The sequence below is a fragment of the Leiobunum rupestre genome, chromosome 7 (assembly GCF_980474605.1).
Source record: "Leiobunum rupestre chromosome 7, qqLeiRupe1.1.hap1, whole genome shotgun sequence".
NCBI lineage: Eukaryota > Metazoa > Arthropoda > Arachnida > Opiliones > Sclerosomatidae > Leiobunum > Leiobunum rupestre.
Window position 1 is genome coordinate 11756173 of NC_143390.1, and position 12894 is coordinate 11769066.

The following is a 12894-nucleotide window of genomic DNA, read 5'->3' on the forward strand; positions in this document are numbered from 1 at the left end:
TTTATAATCGGTAAAGAAGCTAATCTCGAAATCTCAAGGTTATATAATAATGAATAAGAGATAAGATCAAGTTATACGAGAAAAACGAAATGATTTTGTTTTCATAGACAAAAGTCGGAAGATATAAAATGGACAATTTCTTTGAGCTGAAAAATCGAGAGTTCCAAGAATTGCATCGGAGATCTTTGGAGGACAAGGAAGGATACTGGAGTGACTTCGCCGAGAAGCTGATTTGGACCAAGAGATGGGACCAAGTGTGCGACCTCTCCGACGCGCCGATCACCAAATGGTAATTAGATTTAGTAATATTCCCCAATCATTGATTCTATTACCTAAAGCCAGTAAAATAAATATAGACCTTGATTGTCAAAGGAAGACTATATGGTAGTAATCACAAACAGCTAGACTAATACCTAAGGCAGCAATGTAGGATCAAATCAGATAACTAAATTTTCTATTGAAATTCTAAAGTATCCTTTACAGCCCTATAGATAACTTATAGTCGGATAAATGAGGGTAGCTCAGCGGCAAAATTCGTCCCAACTTGCAATGTGGCCTAAAAATTACATTTTGATGTCTACTTTGAGAATCTGATGTGTCCGTGCGATGCGGGGTGGACTACATCGTTTGGGGGGGGGGGGCAGAGGGGGCCATGGTTGGTATTGTTCCCGATGGAACGATGGAAGTATTCACGCTGATTCGAAAGAAACCAACCACAGGTCCCTAGGATGAACCGTGTTCAAGTTATGACCGAAGTTGTACTGAATTACGTGGTTTTTTCTCTAATATGCAAAAAAAATTAAAAAAAAATTCATTTCGGTGTTATGACCAAAAGTACCCTCAATCACGTCATTTTTTTCGAAATCACTTAATATTGAAAAGTTATATCAAGACTTTGGCCAGGACCGACCATACTTTCGGATCTTTAGTTTAGTGGCGAATCGAATGAGACCGACCGCAAGTCCGTAAGAGGAATCGTATCCGAGCTATAACGAAATATGTGCGGAACATAATTGGTGCTTTTTTCAACCTCCAAAGTTGTCTAAACTTTAAACATTCCTCTCCTGACCACCACAATGTACCCGTCTCACGTACCACTAAGTGCTGAATCAAATGAGACCAACCACAAGTCCGTAGGATGAATCGTTTCCGATCTATAACGGAATTTACATTATAAAATTGATATTTAATCCTCCAACAGATTCTGTGAATGTGTTTTTATTTTTTATTTATTTATAACAGTATTGTATTCGACTAATGTTTGCTAGCAGAAGCATGCGAAAAGCAAGGGTGACGTTGCGAGACGTCATACTGATACTACTCTAACGTTTTTCTCTTACCTGGGCAATAGATCCCAATAAATGCCGTAAAAACGCGTCTAGGTCTCAAATTTATTTAATTCATTCTATTTAGTTGTATTAATTTTTCACTCAATAAAAATGTGTGATTGCAACAGCTCCGTACCGGTTTTTAAACTTCTCTTCATCATTTAACAATACTGTTAAAAATAAATTAAAAAACATTTAAGAAAAAAATATTTGGAGGATTATTGGATTAAATGTAATTTTTCTAATGTGAATTCCGGTATAGCTCGGAAACGTTTCATCCTACGGATTTGCGGTTAGTCTCACTCGATTTGGCACTAAACAGTTCATAAGATCCGAAAGTATGGTCATCCTGGCCAAAGTCTTGATATAACCTTTCAATATTTAGTAAAATTTCGAAAAAAACCACGTGTTTGAATGTACTCCGAAGCTATTATTCCTAGCGACCCGCGGTGGGTCACTTTCGACACAGTGCGGCGTTAAAACGTACTACAGAAACGATCAGTGTGAACACTTCCATCGGGAACATTACCAAACATGGCCCCCTCTTGCCCCCCCCCCCCCCAGACGATGTTGTCCAACCCGCATCGCTGCGGACTCATCGGATCGTCAAAGTAGACATCAAAATGTAATTTTTAGACCACATTGCAAGTTGGGACCAATTTTGCCTCTTTTACCCGTACTATTATGCGATATCAGAATATTTTATATTACCCAATGCACTAGCTTAGGTCCAAGTCATTTAGCGACTTTTAAAGTCATTAATTTAGGTGGCCAGGTTACATGGCGTAAGAGGGTGGTGGCTAGCCCTTCGTGCCCAGCGAGCCGACTGCTCATTAAACTTATTATTAGCATAAGCCTCAACAAGCTTTTATGGAAAGGGGAAAACTACTTTAACCAGTGAGATCTTGTAAACTCAACGCGGAAGGAGTTGTTCGGATTTTTCACCCATGTGCCACAAGCTGGGATCGAACCCGGCTCCTAAAAGGGTCACAGAATCGTTGGAAATATGCGTGCCGTATTTCAAGTAGCTCCTCCAATTCCGTCACGTGATTTAGGCATACCTTCCCGCTCTCAAAACTAGATGTAGCTCCACTCTCAAAATTCAATGATAATATGGCCCTTCGCTCTTTTTCACGTAACTAGATCAAACGTCGTCGAGACTAAACGACACTAAACTCGTTTCACGAAGAACATTATAGGTTGTCCAAGAACGTAAGTGTCTATTTTCCAAGTGAGGGTCCTCCATTAGCGACTGCCAATGAATTTAAAACTACGCGTGACGTCTTACATTCAACGTGGTTTAAGCCCCGTCCCTTTCGTTTTCGCGGCACAGTGGCAATGGATCCTTAGACATTTCAAGTGTATCTATATATAATTTCTTGGTTTAAGGTTCACCGGTGGAGAAATCAACGCTTGCTACAACTGCCTCGATAGACACATTAACGATGGGAAGGCCGACCGGGAAGCCCTCTACTTCGACAGCCCGGTTACGAAGACGAGAAAGACATATACCCACCAACAGATTTACGACGAGGTTGGTCGGGAACATTCGGGGGTATTTAGAACTGGTAACTTAAACTTTTTCTACTTGAATTTTGTAGGTGACCCGATTGGCGGGGTTGTTAGATGAGTTGGGTGTTAAAAAGGGTGACCTGGTCATGATATACATGCCCATGATACCAGAGGGTACTTTCGCCATGTTGGCCTGTTGTCGGATTGGAGCCGTACACAGTTGCGTCCCCAGTGGACTTCCCGCCAAAGATCTGGCTGTCAGGATCGACCACACCAAAGTACTTCTTTTAACCGAGACAAACACGAATGTGTCCCGTAATTGAAGTATTTGCGTCGTCTCAATAGCCTAAAGTCATCCTCGTGGGGTCGGCGGGCTACCACGCAAATGGTTGGGTCGATTATAAAGACATCTTCGATAAGGCCGGCGACAAAGCCAGTCACAAACCGGAAGCGGTTTTGGTCTGGAGACGACCGGAAATCGCGGAAGTAAAATTAATACACCACAGTCTCGCAAAAGCGTGAAATTAATAAACATCCTAAACTACAGGTCACGATGGTCGAAGGAAGAGACATCGATTGGCAATCAGCCGTTGCAAAAGCCAATCCAAAACTGGAATGTGTCCCGGTGGAAGCCAACGAGCCTCTCTTCGTAGTGTACACTTCAGGATCCACGGGAGAACCGAAGGCATTCTCGCATTTCATTGACGTTGACTGTTTCCTTACTTTCATTTTTTTATTTAGGGTATAGTGCATTCGGTTGGAGGAACTTGCGTCCAATATTTACGAAACAGGTTCTAACAATAGACGCTTCAATAAAACCGATTCAGCTATTCGCTAGAAAGCATTAATACTGAGAGCCTGGACTTGCAAGCTACTCTTTATATGGTACTTGTAAGGGCTGGTCTTCAAAAGGGCAAAAACATAGCGATGTTTATGTTAGGACCAATGAGGTAGAATAAATAGAGATCCAAATCCTCCTTCCAGGACCTACCATTTCGCAGGACAGTATTTGTTGAGTTGGAGAGTTAGTAAATGAACTTAATCAAATCGTGTTGGCGCCATCTATCGTGTTATTGGAAAACTAAACCTTAATATAATTTGCAAAAGTGTCTGCTTATAGAAACAGATGGCGCCAACACGATTGGATAAAGTTGAAACTTAAGCCTAATTCTCCTACTCAAATAAAACGTGTCACGCGAATCCCAGATTTGTTCGGATCTCTATTCTACCTCATTGGTTAGGACTAGCTCCATTTTTGCATTCTGAAAATATAAAAAACTAACCTTAAGGAAAAATATTTTTTATAAAGTCTAGCCTAATTGACTTGAGTAGTTAACTTCTTTTGTTAGCTAGGCAAATCTGGTAATCTACCAACCGAAAACATAGGGCGCAGAAGGGGAAAGCTAAAAGATAGAGGTTTTTTTTATTGAAGCGGCTTTTAAATAATTATTTTCAATATTTATCTTACCAAATCTCCGACGACATTTTTAACTTTGCATAGATACTTAAATTTTGGAAGTGGTGACGAAGTATATTTCTTGACGACCAACTTAGGATGGGTGGCTAGTCACGTGCTGCTGTATCAAAGCCTTCTATCAAATACTAAGCTGTTAGTTTTGGAGGTACGTCCAATTCATTGCCTCATAGAAGTTGAAAGAATTAATCACTAGCCGTCACTCCGAAACAGGGTGACCCGCTTTTAACCAGTGATCCGAACACGTTGTACAGGCTGGTACAGGACCACAAGATCACCCGAATGTACGTGCGACCCGGCGTTCTGAAAGTCTTAAGAAAACTGGTAACGGACCCTTCACGCGTTAAAGCCATTGAGTTGGGAATATTAATCTAGAGATCCAATCAAATCTGCTCCCCGCGAAACAAGTTTTTGAAAATTACGAAAGTGCCGTCTCCTCTAAAATGACGAGAAAACGTTATCATATGACCCGTGGCGCCATCCATTATTTTGGAGAAAAAAAATTTGCCGGAAAACGCGTCTTATTTGAACGAACCATTGCGAGATAGACGGCGCCACGGGTAGTATGATAAATTTTTCTCGTCATTTGGGAGCAGACGGCAGTATTCTTATTTTTTAAAAACTTGTTTCGCGAAATACTGAAATCCGACGTTTTGATGGGACCTCTAGATTAATATTCCCAACTCAATGGTTAAAGCGATCAAAAAGTAACAAGCGATATTTTGTTTTGTAAAAGGATCCAGATGGAACGCTAGCTCGGCAATACAACCTGCAGTCGTACGTTCGCGAAGTACCAGAAGTACATAGTATATTTCTAAAGAGAGAAGTGTTCATCTATCACTTAAAAATGAAACATTTATCTTTCAAAGATCGATTCATTGTATCTTGCAAAGATTGATTCATTTATCAATGCAAGGTTATACTGTTTCACAGCTTAAAATTTGCCCCTTATTTTACTACGCCAGAGGCAATGTAACAAATTAAGGCGATGTGAGTACTCGAACATCATCGAGTACTCGACTTTTTTTTAGGTCGAGTACTCCAACTCGACATCGAATAAGTAATTGGAGAATACTCGTCGATTACCGAGTACCAAAAAATTGCATATTCGGGTACCCGATTACTCGAATAAGCTGCTCTCTAAACTCGTCGAGTATTAGTTACAACTTTTTGGGGGCAATAAACGGAACCTACAAAGTTGTGGAAACTGTGGTTCATTTAAATTAAAGGAATATTTTTCAGCATTGAAAGTTAGTTTATACTCATTTTAAATTTAATTTCATAATTACTGTAATAAAACCAGCTCCTAATCAAGTACTCGATAACCCGACCCGTTAAAAATATTACTCAAGATTGGTTTTTTTAGTTACTCGACTCGAATAAGAGAAAGTTTCCTCTTAATCAAGTTCTCGATTACTCGACTCGACTTCAATATTACTCGGTTCAAATACTCGATGAAAAAAATTTGATACTCGATAACCGACTCGATTGCCTAAAACCACTAATCGCCCAGCCCCATAAAATTACATTGCTGAGAGAAATTCACAACTGTAAACCGTGATACTGCTCTCCTCAGGGATACGCTACATGTACATACTTCTAGAAATTAGTGCTCGGCAGTCGATTAATTTTTATCCATGAATAAAATAAGCTCGGCTATATTTAAATAATATTTATTTAAATAACCAATAGTTGAATAAAAATGGTAAAATGATTAAATAATCGAAAGTGAATAAGCCTATTATTTAAATAAAACAAACAATTATTTAAATAAATACAACTTTTATTCAAATAAATGCTTGGTTGCGTAAAAAACATAATTAAATAAGTTAAAATGATATTCTTTTTACCAACGTTTTTTAAATAAATGGTAAAATTTGTGGATAATGAATAAACAATTCCGAGCACTACTAGAAATACACATCGTGATGTCGTTAAAGCAATTCTATTCATTTCAACTTAGACTGAAACAAATGTACGGCGGAGGTGAAAAGACCGACATAACCACGATGGAATGGGCGGTCAAGATCTTTGACACCACATTGACTGTTGGTTACGGACAAACGGGTAGGTGCAATACGCGTAGTTGTGAATGGACACAACGTCATTTCGAACACGCTTGTTTGTCGTTCAGAGATCGGAGGCTGTCTTTCCGGATCGCCAGATTACTCTTTGGCCAAAAGCGCCAGAAGGATCATCATGTCGACAACTATCATCCCTGGATTCGACGGTAAGAGGTGACCATGAACGTATTTAGCTTTCTAAAAACCTTGCACGGTTCCTACTCTCACACTGTGAAAGCGTTTTCCATTTGCCGCTCTAGAGCGCTCCGATATCACCCCGACAAGCACTATTTGTGTCAAATTTCATTTAACTGTCAAGTTTTGTTAACTTTGATTATTGAAAATGGCTTATTACCGCATGTTCCATTTGACAAATAGAGCACTCTTAGAGCACCTGAAAACCGATACGTTCACAATATCGCTTATAATTGGCATTAAAACCGATTTTAACTGAGCTTTGGGCTCTAGTGACTGTGGCTAGATCAACGCTAGCTAAGATTGAGACCGATAGAGTTTTGCATATTAGCAGGTGCTCGGTCCAATAGAAGCTATTTTTTAAGTGCTAATTTTTAACTCGGGAATAAGCTTTGGATTTTAATTGTTTAGCAGGTAAACAAATATCTATTGGAATAGCTCGTCATGTTTTCCATGTTCCTAAAACTACATAAAAATGTCTAAGCAGACCGTTTTAGTCCAGTAGCGTAGCCAGGATTTGGTTTCGGGGAGGGCACACAATGAAAAAAAGTAAAACCAAAAATAAAAAAATTGTACATACAACCATACGTTTCGGGGGCACGTGCCCCCTGTGTCCCCCCTGTGTCCCCCCTGGCTACGCCACTGTTTTAGTCACATGTTCAAAAATCAAACTACATAAATAGTCTAAGCAGACCGTTTTAGTTACATGTTTAACAAAGATCCAGCAAGTTACTTAACTCAAGATCATGAGCAAAATTGAAATCATGTTAATTTCCATAGGAACACCGTTCTTTTGCGGTTAAATTTAAGTCTATATTTTAATTCGACAAACTAGAACAGGGATTGTCAAATTGGGCTCCATTTAAAATTCCAGGGACTCCGTTTAAAATTCCAGGGACTCCGTTTAAAATTCCAGGGACTCCGTTTAAAATTCCAGGGACTCCGTTTAAAATTCCAGGGACTCCGTTTAAAATTCCAGGGACTCCGTTTAAAATTCCAGGGACTCCGTTTAAAATTCCAGGGACTCCGTTTAAAATTCCAGGGACTCCGTTTAAAATTCCAGGGACTCCGTTTAAAATTCCAGGGACTCCGTTTAAAATTCCAGGGACTCCGTTTAAAATTCTAGGGGCTCCGTTTAAAATTCTAGGGGCTCCATTTAAAATTCTTGGTGCTTCACAAGATTTTGAGCTATGCTATGATAGTATTAGTTTCGGCAGAAAAAATTTCAATACCGACCTTTTTTTCAAGCGAGGTTTCCAAGAAATTAAAATGGGGTTACACGAGTTGACAAAGGTTGAGAACCACTGAACTAGAGCCTCGACTCTGAATTCGACGCTTTAATAATGTAAAGTGACACGGATTTGTTCCTTTGCCAACTTGAGTGAACAGTCCCTAAAGATATCTAAAAATCGAAAATTATAAGGCTTTTAGAAACAAAAAAAATAATATTAAAACTCGGTATTTAATTAAAAATATTTTAGTTTTGGTACCACCACACTTTGATTGAATGTTCTTAAGAACCTATATACGTTCTTGGCCGTATTATTTAACGATAAAGTTTAGAAAATGCAATCAGTTTCATCAACAATCTCTCTTATAGTGGTCATCATGAAATCTGACAACACAATTGCCGAAGCGAATGAATCTGGCAGGATATTGATCAAGTACTAAATGAAATGAAAGGCTGATTTTCACCAGTGCAAAAATTAACGCTTTTCACTTCAAAATTTCCGTTAGGAATAAGGGCTAGTTTTTACTGGGTCAAAAACACCACGGAGTTAGGTCTAATACATTGTCATTGAGTCGTCGTGGCGTATTTGCACCAGTGCAAACAAGCCTTAATCAGGGTTGGACATAAGTATATTTTTTAGTGGCCTCCTATCTTAATTTAATTTAGTAGTCACTGACTAGTGGGTGTAAAATGGGGGTATAAAAACAAGAAGGGCAGATAACATTTTGCTTTACCCGTCAGAATTAAAATAGGAGTTCATTATCACTTGAGTTACATAATGTTATTTTTTTATAAATAAAATGGGATTGATGAATGAAGAATTTATGATACACCATATTCGCCATTATTTATGAATGTTTAGGTAAATTTTTCATTAGTCAAATTAACTAGTGAGCCCCAGATTTGGATTAATTGAATGCCGTGACTAGAACCTTATGTCCAACCCATAGAGTATACCACTCACATAGAGTGGAAGGCTATCAGCGAAACTTGTGAACACTTATCGTACGCAACGTCTTGTTTTCGAGGCGTGAAATAAACAAGTTGGCCTAAAGGTAATGTACCATACCTAGATAAAAAAGTAAGTTTATACTCTAAAAAATGTAAAAACAACATCATCACTCTTCGGACTGTATTTATTCACCCCTCGAGAACAAGTTGGCCCGTTAGGATTAATGTTTCACGCGTTTCCAAAGGGCCTTCCACTCTATGCGAACGTGTTACTATATGGTCCAACATTTGATTACTAATGGAAGCTAACGCTTCCTGGATATGACACTTACTCAAAAACGCGGCTCACAAAAGCCAATGGGCGACCCCAGCGCGCCTAGTGGTAATTTTAAGAAGCACAACGGACAAACAAGGAGCACGTGGATACGCGAACAAACACGTTTTGAGAAAGGCTTAGGAAAAGGTAATAGTTTTACGTTTTCCATATAAGCACGGTCAGCGTATCTTGAATCACTTTTACATTTAGGTGTTTCACACCCATTATCAAAAAAAATTGATTGAATAACCAATAAAACCTTAATTTTTGCTTTCATTAAAAAAAACTAAGAGCGAGGGATTTCAAACCCTTGACTTTTCAAACTACAAATCGCTTGCTTACAATATTGGCTCCTGATTTGTTAAAATAAATAACACTCAATCGAGCAATAATTTTCTTTAATTGTAATTAATAGAAGGCCATTACCACCCGGCTGCATCGCGTCGCTTTTGGGCGAACATGAAAAGTGCAAAACGTTGTACTACGGCGAGTACCCGGTAAGTTCCATTTGAAACGCGTCTGCAATGGACAATGACAAGTGGTTCGTTGCGCACCCGATTCAGGGCTATTTCGACACCAAGGACGATGGCTACTTCGACGAACGTGGGAACTTAATGGTAGATGGTCGTGCGGATGACATCATGAAACACGCCAGCGTCTATTTGGCCGCACCAGCTGTCGAAGAAGTGCGAAATAACATACCACGCTAGGATTTGATTTGCAAATTTATCCACAACCCGTTTTCTTTCATAGATAGTAATGACACACCCGGAAGTGACCGAATGCGTGGTCATTTCGACCCCTCACCTAATACTCAAAGAAGTGCCGGTCACACTATACGTGACTAACAAAGGTATAATTAGTTAAATAACGACAAAATGGTAAAAAAGACCGTATAAAAGTTCATTTAATTAACAAATCAATGTACTTCGGCAAATATGGCTTTTTGGCGCTACGAGATTTACAACAGAACTAAGCCTAACTATAGTTACTTCGGCAAACCAATAAAATTCAGTAGTGATGCTAGGGCATAAGCAAGATAGGTAATCCTACCTAGGTGGCCTCAAATATTGAAAAATATTCTAGCTTCACTTTTAAATTCTTTCAAATTCTACAGCAATTTATTACTGGTTGCAATGAAGTTGGAATTTTAATTATTAATCACCACGTTTTCCCATAGCAAAATCCTCCTAAAATAGTCTCCTCTTGTAGTTGACCTACCCAACCAAAAAATTCCTGGTTCCCCCATTGTACAGGGAGACCCCCAAATTCCAGATTCCCCCAACTGTAAAGGGAGACCCCTAAAATTTCTGATTCCCCCACTGTAAAGGGAGACCCCTAAAATCCCTGATTCTCAAAACTTTTAATTTCTTTAAAAGCAAAGAAATTGAAATTTTGATTACGTATCGCCATATTTCGCGAAATATAAAAGGGCCCCAAAATAATAATAATAATAATAATAATAATAATAATAATAATCAGCTAGGCTAATACCCAAGGCACCACCTTAGGCCTAAGTCATCACGCGACTTTTGAAGCCATTAATTCAGGTGGCCGGGTTACAATGCGTAGGAGGGTGGTGGCAAGCCCCGCATGCCACGCGTTCGAGCCAACAGCTCCCTACACTAACTATTACCGTTAACCTCAACAAGTTTTTGTGGAAGGGGAAACCGAAGATCTCGGGGGAAAACCCCTTAAACCAGTGGGGAGAGAACTTGCAAACTCTACAGTGGCTTTACTATAAAACATGGGCCCCAATGCAAAATGGGCCACGTTATATTTACGCCAGTGACAGATCACTGGTCGTGGTGGACGGCTAAGCTTGCGGGCTCCTATAAATTAGACGCATTGGGTGCAACTGCCAAAATATTTCTTATGGTTTAAAAACTTGACTTTCCTGTGCAAGAACTCCTGGCGCCGCCAGTGCTCATTCTTATTTGTTCTTTGGTATAGGCTCGAAGAGTGCTTTAACCAAAATCTCAGAGGAGATAATCGAGAGGCTCTCGAATCATTTCGGGGAAGCGGTGACCTTCGGGAAGGCCGTGCCTGTGCAGGAGCTGCCCAAAACCAGGACGGGCAAAATACACAGGCCCAGCGTTAGAGCTTTAGCCAAAGGCGAAAAGCCTCAGGTATTTCAATTTAGAAGACACAACCTGTCTATACCTACCTTTGCTGTATAGTTCTATCGTATCGAATATTTATGGAAATTTAATAATGAGCTTCTTCTCAACTACGCCTATTATTAAAATTATATCGATCATAAGTAACATAATAACAAGAAGTATGAAAATTAGGAAATATTCGCAACAAACTGATTTTCGCATCTATTACGCAATCAAGGTTTAGTTCAGTCTGAATATGACGAAAGTACTACTACTAAGAACATAAAGAACATAATACCTCTTACAAGGAGACTACCCGAGGTGTAACACACCGATTTGGTTCAAACTCGGGGGTTTGGTAGACCTTCGTGTAACTTGAAAAAGCCTTAAGGGAAATGTCTCCATAGGCAACCATTTTGCCATGGCAACCAAAAAGGTTTTTGACAACACAAAATGGAAATTTTCCCATTGAATATAACATGGAAATCTGACCAATTTTAAGGGCCCCTGTAAAAAAATTAAAAAAATTTAAAATGCTAAAAATAGAAAATATAAATAGAAAAATAATGAAAAAGTTCGAACTTGATTAAATTTTTTACAGAGAGAGAGTACCCTTACAATTGGTCAGATTCCCATGTTATATTCAATGGGAAAATTTCCATTCTGTGTTGTCAAAAACATTTTTGGTAGCCATGCCAAAACGTTTGCCTATGTAGACATTTCCCTTTAGTCTTTTTCAAGTAACATGAAGGTCTACCAAACCCCCGAGTTTCAACAAAATTGGTGTGTTACACCTCGGGTCGTCTCCTTGTTAGTATAACACTTGATGCCTTGCTCGTGCATTTTTTACTTACTACATCGTTTCTTCACCAAATATAAGTCAGTAAAACGACTAGCAACTCTGTAACCCGGAAGATTAACACTCTTTGTGATTTGAAATTTTCTATTGGTCATCTAAGTGAGTAAGAGTTCAATTTCAGACGATACAAATTTCACCTGTTAGCGTAACCATAGTGTTGTATATGAGTACGCGGCGAAAAAGAAATTATTGCGGCTAAATACCCATTAGGCCTAAAAATGGCGTTATTCAAAATCGCGGGCCAAATTCTCGGAATATCACGTTACGGGAAGTTGGTTTAGATTAGTTCATGGCACCGCTACCGAATGGCGCTATTTCGAAAAAAAATTGCTTCACTGTGAAGAAAGGATGTGGTAAAATATTTTCCCAGTGTAATACTTAGGGGTATTATGTTGTTTATGCTAAAAACGATAATATTCTACTCAACTTGGTTGCCAGTTCCACGGGCCAGAGTGTTAGTGTCTAAAAAAGGTTTAGTAAGAAATTTAGCATTGAAGCTATAGTCAGTGTCATACTTATTAGTGTTACGTTACTTATGATACATATTTACTCGACCCAAACCGTGTATAGTAAACTCAACTAAATCTTAGCGTTAAAATCTATAGGCAACTGGAGGAGTGGAAAATCCCGAAGTGCTGGAAGACGTCATGTCAGCGCTCAAGACGGCCGGCTACGGATGCGCCCCTTGACCTACAAATGCGTACCCTGACTTATAATTTCAGTTTAGTAATTAAATTAAAAAATTAAAGACTTAATAAAGATTCTTTAGTTCATTGCGTGTTTCTTTATGTTTGTGTATCTTTCATGTTGAGCTTTAAGAAACATCAGAAATGGAATCGTAACCCGATAGCACAACGGAACTT

General features: G+C 39.0%; 1 protein-coding gene across 1 annotated transcript; it reads left to right on the forward strand.

The window, feature by feature from the left end:
- Positions 1-113: 113 nt before the first annotated feature.
- LOC149934439 (acyl-CoA synthetase short-chain family member 3, mitochondrial-like) lies at positions 114-12804 on the forward strand. Its single transcript, XM_090181199.1, has 17 exons — positions 114-289; positions 2718-2862; positions 2930-3118; positions 3186-3326; positions 3388-3525; positions 3582-3631; positions 4342-4462; positions 4528-4638; positions 5051-5091; positions 6278-6381; positions 6449-6544; positions 8173-8236; positions 9486-9567; positions 9634-9756; positions 9824-9923; positions 11024-11199; positions 12637-12804. The coding sequence occupies exons 1-17, from the start codon at positions 129-131 to the stop codon at positions 12718-12720; spliced, it is 1926 nt and encodes a 641-aa protein (XP_090037325.1). The 5' UTR covers positions 114-128; the 3' UTR covers positions 12721-12804.
- The last annotated feature ends 90 nt before the right edge of the window (positions 12805-12894 follow it).

Coding starts and splice junctions, on each gene's coding strand:
- LOC149934439 (XM_090181199.1), top strand. CDS start 129: ATGGACAATTTCTTTGAGCTGAAAAATCGAGAGTTCCAAGAATTGCAT. Junction 3,119..3,185: donor TCAGGATCGACCACACCAAA/GTACTTCTTTTA, acceptor TCGTCTCAATAG/CCTAAAGTCATCCTCGTGGG. Junction 9,924..11,023: donor ACTATACGTGACTAACAAAG/GTATAATTAGTT, acceptor TCTTTGGTATAG/GCTCGAAGAGTGCTTTAACC.